At 43.6% G+C, this 24,986-nt stretch overlaps 5 protein-coding genes across 8 annotated transcripts in view; 1 reads left to right on the top strand and 4 right to left on the bottom strand.

The window, feature by feature from the left end:
- Positions 1-3,553, bottom strand: part of DLG2 (discs large MAGUK scaffold protein 2) — a 999,038-nt gene extending 995,485 nt beyond the window's left edge. Inside the window, exons 1-2 of the mRNA XM_018071067.2 lie at positions 3,416-3,553; positions 1,658-2,728 (exon numbers count right to left, since the gene is read on the bottom strand). Of these exons, the coding sequence (XP_017926556.1) occupies positions 1,658-1,676 (19 nt within the window). The 5' untranslated portion in view covers positions 1,677-2,728; positions 3,416-3,553. The remainder of the gene's footprint in view (positions 1-1,657; positions 2,729-3,415) is intronic.
- A 129-nt stretch (positions 3,554-3,682) lies between these two features.
- Positions 3,683-10,431, top strand: LOC103761794 (transmembrane protein 126A). 4 transcript variants are annotated; one of them, XM_025894970.2, is made up of 6 exons: positions 3,683-3,789; positions 3,999-4,159; positions 5,664-5,788; positions 8,715-8,908; positions 9,469-9,583; positions 10,183-10,431. In XM_025894970.2, the coding sequence occupies exons 3-6, from the start codon at positions 5,673-5,675 to the stop codon at positions 10,382-10,384; spliced, it is 627 nt and encodes a 208-aa protein (XP_025750755.1). In that variant the 5' UTR covers positions 3,683-3,789; positions 3,999-4,159; positions 5,664-5,672; the 3' UTR covers positions 10,385-10,431. The 4 variants fall into 4 exon arrangements, with proteins under 4 accessions (XP_025750755.1, XP_029816737.1, XP_017926557.1 ...); XM_029960877.1 differs by having other exon boundaries at positions 5,658-5,788; XM_018071068.3 differs by having other exon boundaries at positions 3,687-3,789; positions 3,994-4,159.
- A 3,092-nt stretch (positions 10,432-13,523) lies between these two features.
- Positions 13,524-17,546, bottom strand: CREBZF (CREB/ATF bZIP transcription factor). Its single transcript, XM_029960876.1, is given in 11 exon segments — positions 13,524-14,545; positions 15,901-15,978; positions 16,629-16,954; positions 16,956-17,155; positions 17,158-17,199; positions 17,202-17,269; positions 17,271-17,401; positions 17,403-17,453; positions 17,455-17,491; positions 17,493-17,527; positions 17,529-17,546. Coding segments are annotated over 10 exon segments (957 nt in total). The 3' UTR covers positions 13,524-14,545; positions 15,901-15,929.
- Positions 17,547-20,506: 2,960 nt separating this feature from the next.
- On the bottom strand, positions 20,507-21,649 carry CCDC89 (coiled-coil domain containing 89). Its single transcript, XM_008928416.3, is given in 2 exon segments — positions 20,507-21,451; positions 21,453-21,649. Coding segments are annotated over 2 exon segments (1,047 nt in total). The 5' UTR covers positions 21,627-21,649; the 3' UTR covers positions 20,507-20,578.
- A 2,093-nt stretch (positions 21,650-23,742) lies between these two features.
- SYTL2 (synaptotagmin like 2) overlaps positions 23,743-24,986 on the bottom strand; it is a 38,646-nt gene continuing 37,402 nt past the window's right edge. The window contains exon 20 of the mRNA XM_029960887.1: positions 23,743-24,671. Coding sequence (XP_029816747.1) covers positions 24,526-24,671 — 146 coding nt within the window. The 3' untranslated portion in view covers positions 23,743-24,525. The remainder of the gene's footprint in view (positions 24,672-24,986) is intronic.

Genomic DNA, 24,986 nt, shown 5'->3' with positions numbered 1-24,986 from the left:
GGGAACTCCACCGATTGATGTTACAGTTTATAGTATTTCAAAGAGCACATTTGGGTCTCTTGAGTTTATATTTTAACATTGTCAAAATACATATCCTCATAAGATAGAAGAAGAAATTCGAGCCTTGATGTACACTAAAACTGACCCAAACTGCCTGGAAACAAACAGGAAATCCACAGATTTTTAAGGCCAGAAGGGACCGCTGTGATTGCCAATCTAACTTCTGCACAAAGGAGCCTGTACGATTTCACCCCAAAAATCCTGCAGCAAGTGTTCTGAAACTGAATTACAGCTAAACATCCAGCACAGAAACATCCTTCATGAAAATCACCTAAATCAGGATTAAGACCTGAGATATAAAAACGGTCTCAATTTTCCTTTTGTAAACAGGTAGAACACATGAGCTTCACCAGTACATCAGGGTGACACGTTGACAGCACAGCAGGATGAATTATTAAGGATGTTACTCCTCCATACACGTTTCCACCTTTACTACACATAATTGTAATCAATTATAATGAATGACAGGATGATCCATTAAAATATTTCAGTTTTGAAAATTCATTTCTACACTGTCATGTGTTAAAATATAAACACAAAATCCCATTTGTTGTTTTTTGTATGAAAATAATTCTAGCAATCTGCATGTTTTATCATTATTTACATAGTAAATGTTAATTCATAACTAATGAAGGGTTACTCCTACAAGGAAAAGAACTCAAAGTCATATCAACTATATCCTCATTTCTGTTGTGTAATATTCACTTTCTGCTGCTTCCCCCATATTTTGTATCATCAGATCCAGGGATATATCAGAGCACGCATCTGGACAGATGAGCTAAATAAAAAAAGGTTCACATACCATTTATTCTATTAGCACATAAAAAAACTTTAAATCAGTGTCCTATTTGCAAGCAAACTGATATAACCAGAGGTATACAAGTGTTTTCAGAGTAAGAATTTGCCTTCATATATTTCACAATTCTTGTTTGAACACTGGAAATCACATTTTCCAAAGCTGCTGCTATTCTTGCAGCCATCACAAACTTGAGGTGAGAAGGGGCAAAACATAAGGCTCTTCGTCTTTCCTTAAATGCTGCCATACTACAGCCATAAAGACAGTAATTTTATATTGTATTAAAGAATGGAAATCCAAGTTAATTGAAATCACATTTGAAAAAAACCACACGTTTAAATCACCTTCAAAACACAACCCCTATAACTTTTATTTAAACTTGGCCTTGAAACTTGGTTGTTTATTTATCCTGCTACTGATACCTGAAGTTTATCTGCCAAACATGTAATGAATAATAATAGACTAAACTATGGTTTTAAAATTTACTGGCATCTGTAAGAGAGCCTTCTCACAAAATTAAATGCCAAGCTTTTCTCTTAGTGTCTGTTCAAAATCTCTGATGGCTGATCTTTAAAAAAAAACTATTTGAGGTCAAATTTGACATAAGTCTTAAAACATTGCATAAAATTACTTTTAAAAACTACTATTGTAAGAGCACAGATTTTTCTCCCATTTTCAGTGCAAGAGAAAAACGATTTCCATTCCCCATTAAAACATTTTTAATTTGAATTTGTAAGTACCAGAAATCAACAATCTAACACAATGAAGACGCAATATGAGATATGAAGCTTCATAGCCCACCTTTCTTCTTGACTGGCATTCTTCTTCCTACTTCTGAATCTGGTTGCAAGCACTTATTTACAGGTACTAACAAAGTACCACTGGAGCACTCTGCGAGGTCAAGAATTGGCTATCTACTGCAGAACACTTTTACAGTTCAGTAAGGAAAAGCAGCTTCAATCTTCATTTCTATGAATACTTGCTGTTCCCTTGTATTGGACTTCTGATGCTTCCCGCAAATAAGAAAAAAAAAAAAAAAGGGAGGGGGAAAGAAGCTTTTGATTCTTTTTTAAGAGATGTTTTCAATTTCTTTAAAATATATCTGAATCTATAAAAATACAAGGGCAAACGTTCCTTGGCAATATAAAACCTTATTATAACTCCTCTTCTGGCAGCAAAGTTTGAAAATTAAAAGATTTTATGCAATACAATTAAGGCACAGTCCATCTCTAGGCAGCTGTCTCAATACTCCACCTGTACATGCTCAAAAACATATCATTTGCAGGACAAAAATGCCCAAATAATCCAAATAAGGAGGAAGACAAAAACAATCCAAAGTGTCTCTTTAACTTCTTGAGTTAATTTTGCTAGCTATGTATTAGATGACTACACAGGAGACTGAAAAGGTCCCTTTTTCCTCACCAGACAACAGCCTTCAAATATCACCCTCTTACCCAACAGAAGTCACTGGGCAGTCACTTTCATTTTTATTATCTGCAAGCCACCCAGCCTTACGGCTTTAATGTCCCTCTGATCCTCCCATGTATTAAAAGAGGATTGAAAACGAGGAAAGCAATCCCTTGACCTGGAATTATTAAAGTGACAGTGCTTCTCACTGGGCACTTGGGCAAAGCAGATTGCTTATACTGAAGCCATTTACTTCATGCCATTCCTTCCCTTGCACAGCAGCAGCCACCTCATGAAAGAGGAATAAGCAGAGTTAGAAGAAGAGCTTCACAAATGGTTCATTTTCAGAGACAATGAAGTATTAATGAAATAAAAAGCAAGCCATGAGATCAGTCCGGAGCTTCCCACTCAGAAGCGCAGCTGGTTGGCTTCAATACGAGCCTCTCTCTCTCTCTCTCCCTTTTTCTGGAAAAACAAAAACAAAAACAAAAAGAGAAACAGAAACGGGATGGATTTTCCTCATCTACCTCGTTAAGGAAATGTATGAAAAAGGCGAACAAGCTTCGAGCGCTTCCCTTCCCCGCGCGAAGGAGGACCTGCGATGCACATGCCGGGGCTTTGCTTTGCATCGTCTGTGGGCGACGGGAACCGTGTTTGCGAAGGGGGCGGCTCTGCTTTGCTCTTTCATGTTCACAACCGGAATCTGTCCGTCCCCGCATCCCCAGGCAGGGGCGCCAGGGCTCTCCTCCCTCACCCCTCTCTACCCACCCATCCTTCCCTCCCCCAGCTCTCCCGAACCCAAGGGGGACTGTGCTGCGTTCCGAGGCGGGACAGGGCACAGAGGCTGGCTGGGTCGGGGGAGAGTGGGATGGGACACAGGTGAGCTGGAGGAGCCGGGCTGGGTTTAAGGACGAGGACGATCCCCCCCACGGTTGCCGAGAGACAGGCGGGACGCAACTGCAGGATTAAGGAGGGGACGGCGGTGGGGTGGAGAGAGACGCAGCCGGGACGAGGGGCGCTCGGAAGGGCGGGACGGGCAGGGAGCACAAAGGAGCCGGTGGCGAGGGAAGAGGGCGACGGGTGGGAGGGGTGCGGGGGCTGAGGGGGGCGGACGGGGAGAGGGCGCGGCTGAGGGAGGGAGTCAGCGGTTACCCCGAGGACTGGGCCTCCCCCCGCCGCAGGGAGGGGAGTCCCCGCGTCCCGGCCGCCGGTGCAGGGTCCGCGCTCAGCCCCGCCGCCATCGAGGAGCCGCCGCCATTCGCCACACCCGGCAACCAATGCCGCACCCCCCCCCGGCCCGCGCCCAATCGGGCCGCCGCCATGCTGGGCCGGCGGACAGCCGCCCAATTGGAGACGACCTCTGAGGCCCCTGGGTCATGTGAGCGGGCAAGATGGCGGCGCCCACGAGGAGGGCGTGAGGTAGGCGGAGCCATGTTGTGGGCGTCGGGAGCGGCCCGACGGGCGGCGGGCCGGTGTTCCCGGACAGCTCAAGGTCGGAGCTTGAGCTCGGCGGCGTGGCCAGGAGGGTGAGCGCGGTGCGGAGGCGGCGGCTGGTAAGGCTGGTGTTTGAAGGTCGGGGGTGAGGGCTCTGTCCTGAGCCGGGGGCTTTGCGGGGCTTGGGGGCCTCCAGCGGCGTGCGAGGATCAGGGAGAGATGCGTGTGCAAAACGTGTGCGAGAGTCAGGGAGCGGTGGGTGGTTATAGCTCCGTGACGCTGTGTCTTACCCAAAGCACAGGTTTGGGACCCTCCTGAGACGGCCTGGAGTGATCCCGGTGAGATCCTGCCCGCTTGTCCTGCTTTCTCCGTTCCTGCATCCTGCCAAGCCCCAACCGGAACAGGCACAGTCCTATAGGCAGGACTTACGACTGAGCTTTCACGTCATAAAAGTAACTTAAGGTAAGTATGACTGGCAAAGGGGGTCTGGGAGAATTTCCTCTGGGGTTAAATATCTAGAAAACAAGCATTTGAATCGCTAAACACCAGGTTTAATCAAGAGTTTTTGGCGTGGGTTGACCTCAGCTGGTTGCCATGTAGCCACCAAGATGCTATGTCGCTCCCCCTTCTCAACACGACAAGGAGAAGGTATAAATAAAAGCTCATGGGTTGAGATAAGCAGAGGGCGATCACTCAACAATTATTATTATGGTCAAAATAGACTAAACATTGGGAAAATTTAGTATATTGTCAATCAAATCAGAGTAGGGTAATGAAAAATAAAGTCAGATCTTTAAAGCACCTTTCCTCCACCCCTCTTTTTGCTCCAGATTTTCTCTATCTCCTCCTTCTGAGCAATGTAGGAAGGTGGGGAATGGGGGTTGTTGTAGTCAGTTCATTACATGTTGTCTCTACCACTCCATTCTCCTTGCACTCTTTCCCTTCTTCAGTGTGGGGTCTCTCCCACAGGAGTTCTCCACAAACTCCTCCAATGTGAGTCCTTCCCACAGGCTGCAGTTCTCTATGAAATGCTCCATTGTGGGACCTTTCCACAGGGTACAGTCCTTCAGGAACAGCCTGCTCCAGTGTGGGACCCTCAGAGGCTCACGTGTCCTGCCAGGAAACCTGTTCCAAAGTGGGTTCCTTTTTCCATGGGGCCATAGGTCCTGCCGGGAGCCTGCTCCAGTGCAGCTACCCACAGAGTCACAGCCTCCTTCAGGCTCTGGCATGGGATCGCCGAGGGGCTGCAGGTGGATATCTGCTCCACTGTGGACCTCCATGGGCTGCAGGAGCACAGCTGCCTCACCTTTGTCTGCACCATGGGCTGCAGGGGAATCTCTGCTCCAGCACCTGGAGCAGCTCTACCTCTCCTGCTCCACTGACCTTGGGTGTCTGCAGGGCTGTTTCGCTCACATTTTCTTACTCCTCTTTTCCAGCTACTCCTATGCAGTAATTTTTACCCTTTCTTAGCTATGTTATCTCACAAACACTGCCACTTGTTGAAGTTAGGTTTAGACTTGACAAGTGGCAGGTCCATCTTGGAGCTGACTGGAACAGCTCTGCAAGACATGAGGGAAGCTTCTGGCATCTCAGAAGCCACCCCTGCAGCCCCCCAGCTACCAAAACCTTGACACACAAACCCAGTACAACTGATGTGGTATATAAGTCTCTGGCTAAGGGTACCAATAAAAAAAGTCCTTATGTGTGGAGTATAAAAGCAGAGTAGGTATCTTCATCGTTTCTTTAAATCTTTACAAAGTATGGATTTATTTGTTTTTTTTTTCCTTTCACCTCTTTTTGACAGTTAAATCAATCTAAACCTGGAATATTACCATGGAAAATAGGAAATACATTTGTGATTCATGGTGGCAAAGAGTCTTAATGTTTATTTGATTCATACTGGGGCTGTGTAACTTTGGGGTTTTTTTGGTTTTTTTGTTTTGTTTGTTTTTTCCTTATGATCCAGGACTCCAGAATGACAGGAAGAGAGTTTCTTGAACTAGATTCTCCACAGCAAAGTCTATTTTTGGCAAGACTCAAGCAGATGGAAATCATACAAAAGATGTTAAATGAGCTTCCTAAAACAGATCAGTAAGTGCTGGTAAAATAAATGAAGATAAGTGCATCAAACATTTCGAGTCTTTTGGAGGCTTTTCTTTTTCCTTACTCTCATATTACAAATTTTCTTTGCAGTTACAAAAATACTTAATTGTGAAGATGCTTGTTAGTGCCCAGAAGAGAGAGCTTGTTTTATGTTTTTCCAATATGGTTAGTTCAGTGTTAGCTCTGGTCCTGTTCAACTGGTTTCTAGTGTGTGCTCTCCAATGCTTAGGGTTCTGGGATGGCTGATCAGCCTGGACTGGCTCTGAGCATTCACATAATCCTACGCTAGAGCTAATACATTTTCTAGGAAATGAAATGTGATTCTGCTGGAGTCATCTTGTGTCCAGCAGGGCTGGCCTGGGGCCAGAACTTAGTGAGTGTCAACCTGCTGGTTTCTGCGTTTCATTCTGCACTGCTTCCCGTTTCAGGAAGGCAAGACTTGAGGTATCCAGGTGGTGGTGGAGGAGTCAGCTGGAGTCCTGCAGGCTCACCAGCAGGTTTCTGTGCAGCATAAAGTCAGCTAAATGAGTTCTGGATCTCACAAATGACCTTTTTGTTTTGTGATACTGCATTGCACTGCAAAACATTAATGGACCTGAGCGGGTTCTGTTAGGAGCCATTTGCATGTGTGTATCAGCTTGGATAAATTCTGTATAAATAAGAGGAATTGGAAGCTTATTTTATTTATATATTTTTTAATAGGACTGAATTGCTGGCTAAACAAGCTGCTGGTAGTAACACAGGGCCTCTCCACACAGGTGAGAAAGCAAAGGGTGCAACTTTGCATAGGATCTGCTGCCCTCACATTCAACTTGAAACACTCAGACTTCCTCGGGAGAGCAGGGGAGGCAGATACCTCAGTGGTGATGTGGTAACATCTGGATAGAAACTGTGGTACTTAAGGACTGACTTGTGGGCCTTGGAAAGAAGTAGCTGCCAGTCCTGGCAGGACTTTAGGCTTGTATATCCAGAGGGGAGGTCACTAATGGCTGGAAGGGAAGAGCAAACACTCTGCAGTCAGACTGAGAGAGTTCCTGTTCACTGAAGCACGTGTTTTTAACACTAGGGAGCTGGTATTTAAAGCAAACCAACCAAACCCCAAGGCTTCCATCCTCTCTTTCTTTCCTTCTGTGCAGTGTAGCAGTTCTGTACTTCAGCAGGCCTAAGCAGTTTGTGCTGGTCCTTTGGATACTTAAATATGCCACTAAAATTTTAATCTCTGTCCTCCACATTTATGGATGTGCCCATCTGCGTTTCACTGCCTGTGACTGTAAACATCCCAAGGCAATGAAATGGCTTATTTGCAGCAAGTACTCCATGGACATTTTGAGAATTGGGAAAATGGGGATTTGAAAAGCAAATTTCTTTTTAAAACAAAGCACAAAAAAAGAATAGCTCTTAAATAATAGTAAGAGAAGAGATCTGACCAGTAAAGTTCTTTTGCTCTCTCTATATAGCAGCAGAATTGAAACGTTAGTAGCTTATTTTCGTCTTTGAAAATCTGGTATATATTGGGAACTAAGGTATTTTCCTATTCAAAATGAGAAATTGTTGGCGTCTTTGATGTCAAATGTTTTAAGTAGTTTTGCACATCTCTGAAGTATTTTCTGTATGATTTTTTCAGTGCTTAATGTTACTCTAAGCATTAAAATGAAGAATTTTAAGTAGACTGATTTTTTTTTATTAAATTATGTATTTTAATTCCTAAATGGCTTAAAGATTGTCACTTCTGATAACTAGAAGTAAATAAATATGACATTTGTCCTAGCATAAAGTTTGTGATCAGTTAAGTAATTTATTTTTTTCAGAGCTTTAGTGATAAATACAATTTTAAAAAGACTCTTTGAACATAACGATATTGGTACAGCCTCAGAATCAGAGTGCCTTCCAGGTAATTGCTTTGCCTGGCAATAGTTGCCATTCTGTGAATTTTAGATTTGGGGAAACCTAAAGAAAAGAGTTGTTTCCACTAACCAGATAGTGCCAGCTATAATGCTAAAGGTAAAGCACAACTTCCTTCTGTCAGTCAAATGAAGTTACATAAATTTGCTCATCAGGCCTGTAAAATTGGCATGCTTGCCTGTTCCCTCTCTTGTCTTACCTGCTGGGATGTGATGTACTCAAACGGGAACTGTTTGTTAAGATATTAAATGCTGCTGACTCTCTCTGACTGCTTTGTTCTATTCTGCCTTCACCCTACTAGGGTTTGCAACACGAGTAGTTGCTCTAAACCATATGTTAAAAATATCATAGATAACAGAATTCAGTTCCTCTGTTATCAAGGGAGAAATAGAAGCTCCAGTTCTGTAAACCAGTACTTTGGAGTTCTGTAGCCTTTAACTAGCAAGGTAGGAGCTTAAATCCATGTGTTCCTTGCAGACAAGGAAAGCTTAGACCCCTTCAACATGCAGGTTCACTACAAGTGATCGCCAGCAGCTGCTGAGATTATTGCAAAGTCTGAGTTATCCCACCTGATCTGTTCTGTAAGCTCTTAATGTTGAAACTAAACCTATACTTTTGGGTATGCAGGCTAAAAACATGGCTGATTACAGGAGCTACCTGGGATTCTATATATGTATTTCTTAATTTCTTTTCAGAAAACATTCTCCTTAGAAACATGCTGATTAGGAGAGCAAATTTAATGAAGCTTCCATTAGCTGTAATAAACTAAAAAAGAATTGTAGAAAAGGCTTCTCAGCCTTTTTGTCATTTCACTCTTGAAGTGTGAGTAAACTCAGGCATGTAACAAAGGATGCTGTACTGATTGCTTTTGAAAGTAGTTCCTCTCTATTTTGCACTTGTGAGAGATTTACCTCTCTTACCCCTTGTTGTAGGATATTCAGAAAAGAATTGTAACACTGAGTAAACTGTTTTACTGTTCTCAATTGCTAAAATGACTTTTTTCCTTTCACAGGAACCTTTGTAATCATGGATCATACTTCCTAGCAGCAAATTCAAGCTTATGTGGCTTAGCAGCAAATAATTTCTTCAGGAACATCCTAAATATCAGAAGGGCTTCCTTGGTGTCTGCTGTGCCAATGGCTGTTATTCCATTTCTTTCAACAGCAGCAGTTTATGAAGTTTTTGTGCGTGGCCCTTTATTTTCAGGTAAAAACCTCTTTATTCCTTGTTTTCAAAAGGGCTTTGCTTTCCATCCACAACATAACACTAGAGGAGCTTTTCTTCCCTGCAGAGCAGTGCTCTTGAACTGTTGCGGTCTTGAAAAACCTCAGTTTGTAAAGCAGGGTGTGAAAAACAATGCATTGGGCAGCAGTGAGTTCTTGAGGTGGAGTGGGAAAGGAGATACATGTTTATGTAGATTTATAAAAATAATTCTGTTACACATGACTTGTTTTTAGATTTTTCACTCAAAGTCATGTAAAAGCAACTGCAACAAAGCAGCTCAGTTTCCCCCGTCTGTACAATTTTATTTGAAGGTCAGCTTTAGAGTGATAAATTCTTTGTGAGTTGGAATGGGAGTGTTGGTTTGTTTTGTTTTTTGTTTTTTTTTTTTGCAAAAGGAAGAGTCCTCCTTTCATAATTTCTTGCATGCCTGTACAGCGTGGCAGTTTCTGTCAAGGGCCTCTTTCCACGTTCTTGCACACAGCTTATAAATTGATGTGGTGGAGCATGTGTGGATATTGACTGAAATATCGTTTGCTGTGCAGGTCAGCTGAACTGTGAGGTCTGTGCTGTGGTCAGAGGAGGATTAGTGGGGGCTGTTGTGGGTGCTCTCTATCCTGCTTTCCTGGCTCTCCCCTTGAATGCAAGCCTTGCAGCCAGGTATGTCTTATTAACCTGTAATGAGTGAAATGTATTTATTGGTTAAATCTTCCATTCTCAGAGTAAATTCTGTGGAATTTAAGTCTGTGCACACCTGTCTTCTTGTAGGCATGTAGTACATGGGGAGGGGATTTATATTAAGGTCATCTAATTACAAGGTGAAGTTTGTAAGAGCTACACCAAGCCTCCAAAATGAAACAAGATCTGCAGAGCAATCCACTGTGAAGCACTTGTATTTAACTGGAACCCTACAAGCCACCCCGGATGTGCCTGGCTGTGGGCAGTGGTGGCTGCCATCTTGCCAAGCAGTGAAGATGGCTGGACAGCTGAGAGACCTCAGTGACCCTGGGCAGTGCCTGGCAGCCAAACTCCCTGGCAGGTGTCGTTCTCTGTAATTCAGAGCACAGTGAGGCTTGGCAAGACTCAGTACAGGGTCAGGATGTTTTATAGCATTTATCCAGAGAGCTCAGTACCACCAGGTGAAATTAACTTAGGAGAAGAAGGAGAAAATGACTATCTACCTTAATATTTATAATGTTAAATCTTGATACTTGCATGGCAAAAAGAAGTAAGTTTCTACCGCTGTTTATGTTGTTTAGGTACATGTCATCTCCCTTGCCAGGGAAGGAAAATGCAGTACGCTACTGGCTCACAATCACTCAGCCTGTCTTTAGAAAGATGAGTCTGGGTATACTGGTACAGTGTCTAACTGGATTATATCTTGCCACTAAACAGCACGGAATATATGTCAAAATACTACAGCAGATGCACCTTAGCAGGGATCCTGAAGAGCTAAAATAACTTTTCAATTGCCTTGGATAAGTAACCATAATAAACAAGGAAAAGAAGTTGTTGCTTTCTGTCTTTCTTTTAATAGAAAAACAAAGACTCTGCACTGACATTTTTCAAGTTTTGAACTTAAATGCAGGTTAAGTTTTTTGTTATGCCCAGCTTAAAGTATACATCTGAATAACAGCATTATAGACAGGTGTGTTTGTTTGGAAATGGGGGGGGAAAGCATTTATACTGCCTGCTTAGTGTTTGGCTCTAAGGTGATGCTACATGTTTTAGAAGCTCTTAAAATGAGTATTCTTGAAAAATGCTTTTTCTTCATAATGCAAACTACTGAAATTATTTTTTTTTTTTTAAAAAAGGGGGGATCATGGCAAGGGTTTTCTAGATACTCCTCAAAATCTGAGTATTCTTCTCCCTTTTCTCCATTCTGCTAGCACAAAATTTCTGTCACAAGATTACCTCCTTTAGGCTGTTATGAGGGTCCCACTGCACACTGAACAGAACACTGTTATCACACAGCACACAGAGTGATACCCGTGTCAGGCTTCCCAGCATACGTATCAAGCAACCAAAAAACAGTCTGGTCAGAGCACACTTTATCCTTGTTTTGCCTTGACATTACTCTTTTCATGAAGGATGGAAGTGTGTCAAGGCCCCTGAGGGCTGGTGTGATATCCCAGCTTCCTCAAGTTCTAAGATCAGTGGTCTAAAGTAATGCATTTACAAGTCAGGCATGTCTTCACATTGGTGACTGTATTGGTTCTAGAGCAATATAAAGTGCCAGGAGGAATTTCTTCACAGAAGGCGTTGTTAAGCATTGGAGTGGATGGCCCAGGGGGAGGTGGGAGGCCCCATCTCTGGAGGTGTTCAAGAAATGACTGGATGTGGCACTTAGTGCCATGGTCTAGTTGAGAAGTTGGTGATTGGACTCCGTCTTTTCCAACCTAAATGATTCTGTGATTGTAAAAGCTGTACAGTTACTGGTCAATTCATGTACACTTTAGTAAAATTCTAGTATCCCTTGAGATGCATGTGGAAATATTTATTAATTAGAATTAAAGAATTCAGCATTGAGACTAATTGAATTGGGTTAAAAGTTATGCTGTAACACTGATGAAAAATATATTAAGGAGTTTCATCATGTTTATCTACCTTTTCCTTAATAATCTGTCATTACAGCAGGAAAATCACCCACTCTATTTCTCTATAACCAGGAGTAGCAGCCTGATTTGTACAGGGAAGCAGCAAACACAGACTACCTGTTTTTACACAGAGATAGTTCAGTTTCCCTTGATTCAAAGTATTACTGTGCCATATGGGGTTCCCATACTGGTCTGCATCTAAACAGAGAGCTTGGCCTTACCTTAACCACCCTGACTTTGGAGATTCTCACAGAGCAATTATTTTACATGACACTGAATTGTCATATCTCCAGAAGCCATCAGACTTTAACCAACAGAACCACTTAACTGCGATAATAAAAAACATAAAATAAAGGTGTTATTTTGCAGTAGTATCTTTAAGAATGACTGTGACTGGTTCAGTGATTATTGCATCCGTTTTTGATGCTGGATATCAACTTTACAATCTATTCCACAGCCCTCTGCAAATGATGTGCCCATCTTCCTGGTACACGCCCTAGTCCTGCTCTTGGCATCCTCCTGCTAATGAGCACAGAATCATTTCGCCACAGAAATTACTTCCCCACATCTACATATCCCACTTCAACCAGGCATAACACTGTAGAATCAGCAGCTGGCAATATGCAGTTTTGGTACAGGGTGTTCTTTAAACTGAGTCCATTTGAACAGCTCCCATACCTAACATATCCCTCAGACATTTTACAGTCTAATAGTAAATAGTAAAAATAACCAGAACATTGCTGATTTCAGCAGAAAACCTCTTTAAAAGCTCTAGAAAACACGGAATTTTAAAAATCAGTAAATGTACAAAAGGCCTTTGTGTTTTGCAAAAGATTCCTCTGTTTCACAGGGAAAACTGATAATAGTTTTGACAAATGGAATGAGAAATCTGATAATCTGGAAGTCCAAAGAGATGCCAAGCTTTAGAACAGAGTTTCTTGCACTTCCTCTGGTATCATCTCTCCAGGCATCTACAGATTGCAGAAGCACTGATTTGTTTTTTCCTGCTGCAAAGCTCTTCAGAGGAAAGACAGAGAAGTTAATTTAGAACAGTACTAAGAGTCACAGCACCAGAATCAAACTATAAAGGACTAAAGGAAAACTGAGCATTCAATTGTTTCTTATTTAAATACTTTAAATGCTACTTTGGTTGACTCTGGGGTGGAGAAATACTGAAAAACGTAGCTACATAGCTACACAGCTCAACACAGGCACCACTTAGTTCTGTGGTACGAAAGTTTAACAAACACATATTCCAATGCCGAACAGGTTACTTTCTGCAACTACAGGCCAAAAAGGCTGAGCATGCCAGTATGCTTTTAAATTTTTACACTATTTTTTGTGAAACGTTCCTTTTCATCAAGCTGCAGACCACTTTCACTACAATGCCTGCATGTGGAAAGCGCTATTTTAAACTGTCCTACAAATAAAGCATTTAAGATGAACAGAAATCAAAAAGTACAGTGCATGGCTCACTCTGGAGCTCTGAAAATGCCTTTTCAGCACCGTCAAACCTTTTGTTTTAAACACTCACTCCAGTGTTTAGTGTGGAAATACCAATTTGATGAGATGGTGATTCAGCAACATATTATTGACCAGTCATCAAACTTCAGAGCCTAAAAATAGGACAGAAAGCAGGAAGATGCCAACAGACCACGGAAGGGTTTACGTATTTTACTCCTCCATGGTATATTGATCAAACATATCCATATTTAAAAAAATTAAGAAAGAAAAACAACTATAAAATACAAGAAGTGCTGATTCTCAGAAGTACAGCTCTATCTGCAGTTCAAGGAATAACACCTTTGTCCTTACCACAGAATTATCTCTCAATACAGATGAGCAAGAACATTTCTCCTGCATACCCTGACCCATTTTGTCTTGTTCTCAGTGGATGACCCACAAAGAGAGCAGAAACAGCATTTTCATGTTTTCCCACTTTGTTTAATGAACCAAGACATTAGTGAGAAGAAAAAGATGAAAAAACATTTGAGCCCATAAACTGAAAGATCAACAAGTCTGATTTTATTATGATATTGCATTCTTATCTGGATGGCACATAATTACAAGGAAACATTTACAATATATTTTCAAGTATTAAGTTTTTTCATTTCAAGGCTTTCACTTCAAAAAGCTACATTAATAATACACCATACAGATAGTACAGTCAAGAGTTTCAAATAGCTTCCTCCCCACTATTTGGTTTAAATATGATTCAGTAGGCACTACAAATGCCTGCAGCCACTGACTTTCTTGGGACTTAACCTTGTTCTTATACCAAAATACATCGTTTTGCATGTCAGAAAATCAGCTGCTCTCAGACACAGCTCACAGGTCGTGTCACGACAGAGCAATGTGAGGGTTCACACAGAGACCAGAAGAACTGAGTCCCTGACCCTGCCATTTAGCAGTGATGCGACAAGAAAGAATGCATATTTAACTTAAAAACCACTTCTACACTGAAGTAACTGTGAAAATGCCACTGTAACATCCTATACTACATTAATGGTTTTCTTTTTTCAATAAACTGCAAAACAAAGCATGTTCATGAAGTCTGAGCTAGGCAGGTTGAGCCTAGGTTGAATCTAAATTATTTCCATTTTGCATATCAGTCAGTGCAGGTCCTGGTGGTTAACTCTGACTCCCGTGGCACGGGTATAACCCATCAGTTACAGCAGTTACCCAATTTAAGACTGAAACTTTGAACAGCCCTGCTGATCCACCACAGAGGTGTAAGGTAACACATATCCCACTAAGTCTCTTTTGTGCTGGCAATATACCCTGAACAGATGGAATTCTACATACAGTGGAGTAAAACCTGTTTGATAGGATATTGCCTTTAAAAAAAAAATAAATCTTGAATGACAGTAAATGATCCCAGCATTCAACTTTTTTCTTTTTAACCAAAGACAGCAAAAGCCCTGTTACCTCTTTATTCTCATTTCTTATACTACCTTTTAAAATAAAGCAGGAAATGTGGCCAGCAGCTGGTCCCGTCTCTTCTGCCCCAACACAGCTGAATCCACTTTAGCATAAAGAAAAACAAGGATGCTAAATACACATATACTTTATCACACAGTGATGTTTCACAAAGAAAATCAAACTCCTTTTATACTGATGAACATGTGATAGGGTCTAGCACCAATGAAGCAAATGACTGGGAGAAAACACTTTCACCTACTTAGCCTTAAACACAAAATTTAAGGCTTTAAGAAACAGTATTTCAGAACCACTAAATAGATTTTTTCTTAAGAATTTAATAAATGAAACTGATCTGGAAAGTATTCTTTGTGAAACCTCACTTTACATATTATCATTTCCACAATCCTTCTTCCCCCAACTGACATACATTTAAACAACCTAAACATTATAATACAACTGAAAAAAGAACCCACTCATCTTTTGTGATAGGGAGAAACACTGATAACTACAAGAAAACACACATTATTTGTTCGTCAAACTATTCTTTCTCCTATTCTTTCTCAGTTAATTGTGGAGCATTTTTCAAATCATTAGCCTCAAGATACATATTTGCTTATCTCCAAACTGTGCTTAATTGTATCAAGTTATAGATTTCTGGATACTGTAAGAGGCTAAATTAAGAACTCTACAGTAAAATTAAGCACATGCATATACACGCAATATTTTTTAGACTTTAAAGCTACTCTGAAGTAACATAGGAATTTCAGTGTGCATGGGCACAGAGATTTACTTAAGGGAAGATAAAGTAACAAGTTACTTCGATGCACTGCATTCTTCAAACCCAGTTCTCGTTAGAGGTCCATGCAAAAGACTGACTCCTCTACATGAGGATTCCACTGTACAGATTTAACTAGTGTTCAGGTTCTGTTTAATCAGGCATAACCCTGCATCATTAATTAGAGCAAGCTAGAGAAGGACTTTTGAAAGGTACTGTGCATCCTTAACGCTGGACAGTATTTTAAACTAACAGGTCACAAATTTATTTTTTTTAAATTAATTTAAAAAGCAATGTACTTACACTTTTGGGACAGTCCCCTGTGATTAAAGCTATAAATGCACATCCCCTTTATTAGCATATTTTCCCCTTTCAGCTCATCAGATACTTGGTTTAACAGAAAATTTCTATTTCAAATGGCATGAGCATTTTTTTAATTCCAAATGTAGCTGTGTGTTGGCTATGTAGTGAATGTATCAGTTTCAAAAAGGAAAAGAGGAAAACAGCTAATGAGAATGATGTGACTGTAGCTTTCACTATTAGTTACCATTGAGAGCTAGAAACATTTCGGCAGAGTAGGCCAAGGACCAGAGAAATTATTTCCTGAACCAGTCATTACAAGAGACTGGGATAAGCAAAGCAAGCTGTCTGATACCGCATTATGGGAATATATTGATCCTTACCAGGTTGCGAGGTGGAAAACGACTGTTCTTTAACCCCTACACAACGGAGCCTGGCAGGGCAAGCACCTAAAAGAGAAACTGTCAGAGAGGTTTTAATAGTAATGTATAACTGAGATGCAGTACAATTTTATATGCATGCTTTCTTTTGCCGATCATTACTATTTTCTTAAGTCTGTCCAGTGACGATGGAGTTTTTGGTTTGGTTTTCTAAGCAAGCATTTTCGGCTCCTCAGGAAAGCAGGCTAGACATTATCTGACTCAAGACCGGGTAGTCAGCGTTATCTTTACTGCGAAGCGGAGCCGAGCACACCTTCATGCATCGGGTCGGCATGATCTTTTCACCCAAGTGCTGCGACCGGGCTCCGGCGGCACCTCCGCGTGTGCACCACGCGTGTCAGTCTGCGCGACCACTGTCGCACTGCTGCACACAGCTCTGCGCGACTCCTAACGCCAAACAGGCTCACACCACTACCGTCCACACGCCAGATTCACAGCACCTTGAACCAAGGCCACCGTCTGGCTCCCAACGTGCCGTTCGAGAGGATTTTTTTTCTGTTACCCTGGCCACTTTAGTGCCAGGTCCCCCTTCTCTGCATCTCCCCCAATACCACCCCATCACCACTGTATTGATTCTTTTCCTCCGCACCATCGCCTGTTTCCTCCGCCGCGACGCGAGGCCCTTAGGGGTGAGAACCCCACGAGTACTTGCAGCAGGTACTTGACCCTACATTTTGAAGGAGGCCGCCGCCCGCCGAGCACAGATGGAGCAGAACTCCACCGACACCTGATCCCGGTCCACGTGCAGGCAGATCCCGCCGGGGGCCGCCCACTCCTCCTCCGCCTCAGTCCCCACGGCCGCCTCCTCCAGGCCGCGGGGCCGGGGGCTGGGCAGGGCGTAGTCGTGGTCGCTGCTCTCGCCAGCGGGCTGGAGGTGCTGGTGCTGGCGGCGGGGGCTGCCCGTGTCCCTGAAGAGGCTGGTGCTGAGCTGGCCAGCCGCGGGGCAGCGGGTCCCGGGCCAGGCGGCTCAGAGCTGCCCCAGCGCGCTCTGTCGTTCGCCAGCACGTCCGCAGGGGTAGCTTGCTCTCCCGCTCCAGCTCTCGCAGGCGGACCGGCTCAGCCGCGGTTGCGGTTCCCGCAACGGCGGGGTTCTCGGCAGCCAGGCCCGCAGGCGGCTCGTGCCAGCCCTAGCACGTACTGGCTTCTTCTTCAAGGCCGGTTCAGCGCGCCGCCGCCGCCGCCTTAAGCCGGCTGCCGCCCCGCCGCTCCGCCGCCCGGGCACCGCCGGCCGCTGAGCCCTGCCGGCGGGGCAAGCGGCTCCGGCTCCTCACAGGAAACAGCGCTCAGCTCCGCCTCCAGGTCCCAGTCCGGCGGCCGCCTCCAGCAGGTCTCCAGCTCCAGCCCCAGGGAACCAGTCCTCTTGCTCCCACACCTCCAGCGGGCCGCTGGTAGCCCGGCCTGCCTTTCTCCTGCCGCGCGGCTCCGAGGCGCCCGGCGGCTGGGCCGGGCGGGGCGGGCGCCGGTCCCACCTCCCCGCCGACATCCCGCCCTCTCGCGGGCCTGCCCCGCTCCGGGCAGCGGCCACACGGCACCCAGGGCTGGTCCCGCCGGCCGAGGCCGCCAGCAGCTGGCGTGAGGCTGTGGCGCATGGCGGGGGGCGGGCGGGGCCCGGCGGGACGGGAAGCGACCGATGCCCGAGGGCAGAACCGGCGCGAGGCTGCGGCCCGCGCTCCCGGCGCGCGGCCTGTCGGGAAGCGGCGGGAGGGGGCGCGCGCTCTACTGCGCCCGCGCGCCGGGAAGCGGCGCCGGGCGAAGGTGGAATGGCGGGGCGGGGAGGGAGGGGAACCGTGTGAGAATGGGTGCGGAGGGCATTTCAAACCGGGGAAAATGTAAACATTTGCTTAAGAAAGGATGGTCTTGGACGTTTGGTCTTCGTACACTTTCAAGCCTAAGCAGCGAGAAGGGAGATTTAGTCAGTGAAACAGATAGGCAGCAGGCAAGCCATCTCTGAGTGATGTCCAGGTGCTAGAAAGACAAATTACTTGTCGGTAGAATTGCTTCGTTAAGCTTTAGGGCTTGACATGCTTCAAGGATCTCAGACATAGGGGGAGGTTAACAGAGCCTGGGGAGAAGGATGTACCACTGATAGCGGACACAAAGAACGCAGAATTTACAGGCCACAAGGGCATCTGGCAGAACTCCCGAGATAAGAAAGAAACCAATAAACCCAACTCGGCAATTGTGCTGAAATCAGCTCTTATGGGGTAATTCCAGCAGGAGGCGATCATGACTACTGGCTCACAGCCCACTGACCCAAAAGAAGAGAAAGACAGCGTGTGGACTAATTGATATGAGAAGCCAGAGAATCATTAACCAGTGGAAGATAGAATACCAATTAATAAGAGACCTATGTAACTTGAAGCCAATGAACACTAATGCCTTTGTTTGCTAAAATGTATAAATACTTAAAAGTTTTGATAGTTGGTGTGCTCAATTTGTGGAACACCACCACGCACCCAGGGTTCTGCAACTCTGAAATAAATAACATCTCTCTCGGGTGTGTAATTATTGGCTTGTTGCATACCATGAATCCAATTTTTGTGGACAACAGGGTGTGTGAGAGTAGGGGGTGGCTATGAAGGGAGGCACATGTAGTTGACAGGGATGAGAAGTGTATAGGAGATGGAGTTTGGGGTGTATGAGGTGGCGGGGGGGGGTGATGGGTGAGGGAGTAGGGAGGAAGGTCTCTCACTCACAGACATCACCAAGGAAAGGGAGGAGGCATGTCCCTGGGGACTGCAGGATTTGGGGGCTTTCCCACCACCATGCACAGAGGCCTGTGGGACTGTTCTGTCACACAGTGAGTGGGTGTCCTCTGCCCAGATTTAGAGTATTTAGGCATCTGGTCCCAGACTCTTTTGCAGTGACCGCGGTGATACAGTCACTCTTCCCTGCCTACCAACTGTTTCAAACAGAGCAGCCAGCTCTAGCCCTGCTGTGTCCCTTCCTCAGACCATGAGTCTAGTGTGTAGCCTCGGTCAGTTGGCATTTACACTCTAGATGCCAGCATTAAAATTAAATGTGCACGTGGGGTGGGCACAGAAGGGGGAAGTATGGTTAAAAAGTAGGAGGATGTAGTCCATAAAACGTGTGGAATGACACTTGTAGGAGCCAGGATCAAAAGAAATGCTGTGGTTTGTCATGCAGCAGGCAGTGAGAAATATTCAAGGAGAATGCAGGGAAGTTCAGAAGACAAGTCTGCTGGAAACTACTACTTATGTAGAGTCAGAATCACAGAACAGTTTGGGTTGGAAGGGACCATCTAGTTCCACACCCCCTGCCCTGGGCCAGGACACCTTCCACTAGATCAAGTTGCTTAAAGCCCCATGCAACCTGTCCTTGAACACTTCCAGGGATGGGGCACCCACAGCTTCTTTGGGAAACCTGTGCCAGAGCTAGAGAATACATCTGGTTCAGTAAGGCCTTGAGATGAACAGGTCACAGGCTGGAAGATCTCCAGACCTGCTGTTTCTGATCACTTCTGTACACAAGATCAATAGATACCAAGTTTGATGTGATGCTGTGGCTTTGTAGATGTTCAGGACCAAGAGATACTTAAGCCATTATCTAAATCCTTGAGTTATCTCAAGGTATATGCATGTGGCAAAGAACTTGGGAACTCCAGAGGCAGCTGCCTGCTGCCCTGGTGGGGGATTGGCCCGTTATGTTTTGTTGGGTTTTGTTTGGTTTTATTGTTTGGTTTTTTTGTTGTTGTTGGAGGCTGAAAGAGCAGCAGATGAACCTCAGCAGCTAAAAACTACCTCCTTGCCTAGGAGACAAGCAAGAGAGAGTGGGAGGTCTCTGTATCCCAGAATGCTGACAGGAAAGTTTTGGGTTTTTTTGGCAAAAACTGCCAGACATACACAAAATGAAAGGGTGTATCACTATTTTTCTACAGAAAGCACCTAAAACCACAAAAAAAAATCCTGGCAGAACATCCAGAACCTCAATCTGGTTCAAAGATTATTGAAATCACTCAAAAGACTTGACAATTTATTTTGAGCTGAATGGGCATATAAATAATGCTACTGCATTAAACAAGATTAAAACAACTGCAGAAAACTACTAGAAAACTGTGGTAGAACTACTAGAAATCTATACATGGTAATTTGCTTGGCCATCAGTTGTTGTGTATTACTTGTTCTTGTATTTAACCTTTAAGTTCCTGAATTATGACTGTTTATGATGGAGACATTGCAAGGTGGGATTTCTTTCTTGGAGCTTCAGTGTTGCCTCTTACACGCCCAACCTCTGTTGAACTTTAAGGAAGAATCAAGGACAAAAGGCTAAGGGTTTGAGCTTTTGGCCATCTCAAAAAATAAAGTGCTTTTAACTGTAAAAAAAAAAAGAAAGAAAACCTATGCTTCAGCAGAGAGTAGGAGCAAACTGATAAAATTCCTATTTTACGTTTTCCACACTAATGAATACCCATTCAGATTTAACAGTGTAGAGATTTACTTAGGTAAAAGTGTAATGACAAAAACCAGTCCTTGTAGGGAGGTTTAAACTGGTGAGGATATTACAAAGAATCCAGAAGATGGCCCCACGGAAAGGAACAAAATGCAGCGATGTGTTGCCACAGAGGCACCTGCCAAGGAGAGAACAGTGGAAAATGATGCAGTTATGCAACAAAGTGACGGAGTTTGACATTCAGTGTTCTTTCTTTAGTCAGCAAGTCCATGCTGTGCTTTCTGTAAGCATCGAACCGCAGAGAGAGCTCATTGTACGCTTGCTTGCTACTTTCCAGCTGTCCTTGGAGCTGTTGGACCTTCAGATCTTTGTCCACTGCTGCTGCCTCTTTCTAATAGCACCTTCCTGCTCTCAGCATGGCTTCTTCCGCAACCTCCAGCTTCTCCTCCAGCTGCTGAATCTCCCGTTCCTTATCTTGCAGAGCTTTACCCCTCTCCATGGCCAGGTTCAATAGCTGCTCTTTTTCCTTGTGTGCCCTCTCCAGCTCAGCCCACAGTTCGGTGCTCTGAGCCCTCTGCTGACTTTCTGCCTGCTCTGCCCTTGCAACAGCTTGTTGGTGCCTCTCCTGTAGAAGTTGCAGCTGCTTCTTCAGTGAATCCACTTCCCGGGTGTAGGCACCTGCTTGGTGGCTCTGAGCTTCTAGCAGCTCCTTTTCTCTCTCCTGGGCTCTGCAACTCTCATAAGTATGCTTCTCCTGCAGGGAATATAACTGCTGTGAGAGCTTCCTGGCCTGGGGAGCCAGCCGGAGCACTTCAGCTTCCTTCTCCCTCACAGCCTGGCTGAAGAGCACTTCCTTCTCCTGCCGAAGGCGCTTGTTCTCCTCCCACAGCTGCATGTGCTGTTTCCTGTGTTCATTCTTGAACTGGATCATCTTTTCATGGTTGTTGGCCAGATCCATGAAGCGCCCCTCCAAATGCTGAATCTGCAGGGTCTGAGTTTTAATTTTCAGAGCAGCCTCTGTCCTTAGTTTCTCCAGCTCCATGTTGAGCTGCTCCAGGGCTCTGCAGCGTTTTTGTGTGTCATCTGCTTTCATCTGCTTTCTTTGTCAGCATAGACATAAGATGATGCTGCTCTTCTAGATGTCAAAGCATCAGTACTTTCTCCCTCCTCTCCTTAGAGATATCACAGAGTTCTTCCAGGCCTTTTGTCAGATCATCCATGTCTTTGCCTGTCTCTAGATCACCTGTAGAGTTGGCCATCCCTGCACCTCTCTCATCCTGAGCCATGGAGCCGCTGTCTCACACAAAGACAAGAAAAAATGTTATAGTGGCTGCTTCTCTTAGTGACACTCAGCATGATTAAACATTACCCAGTGGTTGTGTGGCCAACACTAGTGCTATAAGCTGGTGGAGTTTCTCTGGAAGTCCGGAGATACTGATATGGGGGGACAAGACCTCCCAAAACCAATGTCAGCCTGAAACCATACAGCCCTATAGCCCTCCCCACATCCTTTGGTTCAGAGTCAGGCAGACTGAGAAGAAGGTTTACAGACTCCATGAGCAAAAGCAAGGATATAGGCTTAGTATTTATGCAAGCCTATTCATTTGCTGATTTAGCTTTGCTAATTATTCCTTCTCAAATTCCTGCTGCTATAGCCACAAGAACTACTATCATATTTAGGTAAAAAGCTTGTAAGTGATAAATCTGTAAATAATTCCTTAAGCAATCCTTCTCCTTTGCCTTTATTTTCTCCTACAGACTCTGTATTATAACTGCAAATAAAGAGAGGGTTACATCAGACTTCTAATTAATTTGTGAGATTATAATAGTATATTACTCATTAAAAATAACTGAATAGTCTTATGTCATGCTTAAAGATTTATGAATAAAATAAGAGATCTATACAATGCTAATGATTACTGAATGCCCTGTGATACAAAGACACTGTGACTGGAGAAGCAGTTCCTCATTTGAATTTTGACACTGATTTGCTGAATTATTTAAGGCATATAATTTTAAAAGGCTGTTTCTTCTAAATAAGGGAAATATTTGTATTACATAGGCACCCAAATGATTATTGGTGCCAAATCACACAGTATGCTACCCAGACATTTGAAAAATTAGCCTAAAACTCATCTACAAGTTTTTCATGTGGACGCAGACCTGAAACTAGACAGCACATGAAACAGCATGCTGATAATCAGGTTTTGTGAATTCCTGGGCTTTGACTGGAGATAAAGATAGGATGTGAGAAGGTACCAGTTTAAAGCAAGGATGAAAAATAATGTACAGCAAAAATGGATTAACAGCTGTGAAGCAGGTAGAGTTTCAGAGCTGTGTAGTAGTGACCATCAGTACGGACACCAGTTCTGTCTCCACTATCCCGTACTCTCCCACTGCTACCTTGGATCCTGCCAAAACATTTCAAAATAATGGAGAAGGGGGAGAAGGACTGAGAGGTTTAGGCCATCCAGTGGAAATACAATAAAGAGCAGGGTTGAAGAAGAGAAAACTATTTTCTTACCAGGTATTTTCTTTCCCCTGTCTGTTTGTTATCACTCCTGCTGTGAGGTTCTGTCTCCATGGAGGCGAGACACTGAATTCAGTCACCCCAGAGCTCATGACCTCATATGGGCTGGTTGGAGCCGTGCCAGCCCCACCAGGGTGGCTGAAAGAGCTGGCAGTGTTTCTTAGCAAACAAACATTGCTGATACTCTCAAAACCACACAAATTTGGAAAAGGAAAGAGAACTTCCACAAGCTTGGAGAAGTCCTCAATCTTGGCTTTTAATCCTGTGAAACTGTAGGTCATGTTAAAAGCAACATATGTTTTCAGGTGAAAAATTAATTCATATAGGCAGTGAATACAAATAACTTAGGTCCCTCTTTTCTAGAATCACCACCCTTTCAGGAGTGTCTCTTTAAGGATATAGAATCAAACCAACTGCTGTTACCATTTCAGTACAAATACATTGTTCTGAAGTGTCATATGCACATGTTCCCTGGTCATATAAGAAGTGCATTTGTCTGGCAAAGTGGAAGCTGTGGCAGCTACCAATCATACAAAACACCCGAAGCAGTAAGATATCAAAGACTTGCAACTACTTTTGGCGTTTGTGAACTCCACAGGCTACCTGGTTCATGAGAGTGAAAGTGGGTTCCCCAGCAGGTTGAATAGCACCTTCCCTTTTTCCCATTCATAGTGTATAATAAATTCCAAGTAGCATTTAAATTTCTAAAGTTAAATCAAGCAATTGAGTTGGAACTGTGAAGAGCTCCCTTCTCCCGTCTAACTGGTTTTTAGACATGCACAGTTGGAACAAATAAATGTGCATTTATTTTCAAAAATATTTTCTCTCTGCATTTTGTTGTATTGCAAGCTGAATGGTTAACATAAACCACTGGGGTTTAATAAACATTGAATTACTATTTAGTCTTAATAGGCTGCTTTTTATTTTAAAAAGTAATACATCTAGTACTTCATGCATTTATTTATTAGTAGCATGCATTTCTACAAGTTACAAATTCCAGTCTTATTTCTTATGCTGCAAAACTATTTAAGCCAAGACCACTATAGTCCCACCAGTCCCCTAATGGTGGCACTGAAGCACAGGTAAGTTACTTCTTGTGAAAAACCAAGCTAATAGATACAGGTACAAACAAGCACACTTTGAAGAATAAATACTCAACATACTTGTCATCACTAAAATTGGCACAGTTAGATCTTTATGAGTAGCACTAGGAAAAAAAAAATCATCTTTATGTCTTCAGTATTTAAGAGTAAGAATTGCAGACTAGCAAGATGATTAACACATATATATATAGCAAACTTTTTAGAACCCTGATTTTTTACAGTACACTGGAACTTAGTCCTCTGCGCATTGTAGAATGGGACATCAACAGTACCACTTCATGCCATGCTTCTTTCACTGGAGAAGCAGCTTACATATCCTAGAAATGTACAACTACAAATTTACATAATGTTCTGTGGGCAAATGTTTAATTTGAAATATGAAGTGACGTATGACATCACAAAACCAGAACGGCAACAGAGCAAAAACTGTCAAAGCTGCTACTGTGTTCCTCTTCCAAGTTTTATCCCCTGCACCTTCAATTTCATTCCCGAGGTTTCCTTTTGACTAGCAATTAAAAAGCCACCTTATTTTGTCAATTTTGCAACCATAAGCATCCTGAGAGGTAGTGTATCTTCTATCCAGGTGTTTGGAGAGTTCATCATCTTCTCCCAAAGGGCAGTTTCATCTGAAGTGGAATCCATCCAGTCTACTCTAGTTCCATAGCTTTTGCCTAGAAAAATGTCAGTTTTAAGAGAAACACTACTTAATATGCTGCAGAGTTGAGAGCAGACAATCAAATCTGCCTGCTCTAAAATGATTACACCTCCTGAGGTAGCTGACCTAGTGCTTTGGAGATCCAGTCCTGCGTTTTTGCTCTTGAACACTTCTATCAAATACAATTAGTCACAGTTTCACACAGAGACTTGTCATCTTTCTCCAGACTTTTTTCTTGTTATCCTTAATTTTTGTCACAATCTCAAGGAGAAAGATGTTAATTTCCCACACATCTGAGAAGATTTAATAACAAAACAAGATACTGATTTTT

Source organism: Manacus vitellinus, unplaced genomic scaffold (assembly GCF_001715985.3).
Source record: "Manacus vitellinus isolate BGI_N305 unplaced genomic scaffold, ASM171598v3 scaffold_2_pilon, whole genome shotgun sequence".
NCBI classification, from domain to species: domain Eukaryota; kingdom Metazoa; phylum Chordata; class Aves; order Passeriformes; family Pipridae; genus Manacus; species Manacus vitellinus.
This window is presented reverse-complemented; position numbering and strand designations above follow the sequence as displayed.

Bases quoted from the DNA above. Each gene is read 5' to 3' on its own strand.
- LOC103761794 (XM_025894970.2), top strand. From the start codon at position 5,673: ATGACAGGAAGAGAGTTTCTTGAACTAGATTCTCCACAGCAAAGTCTA. The intron at 8,909-9,468 runs GTAAAAACCTCT...TTTGCTGTGCAG, and splicing joins GCGTGGCCCTTTATTTTCAG to GTCAGCTGAACTGTGAGGTC. The intron at 9,584-10,182 runs GTATGTCTTATT...TATGTTGTTTAG, and splicing joins AATGCAAGCCTTGCAGCCAG to GTACATGTCATCTCCCTTGC.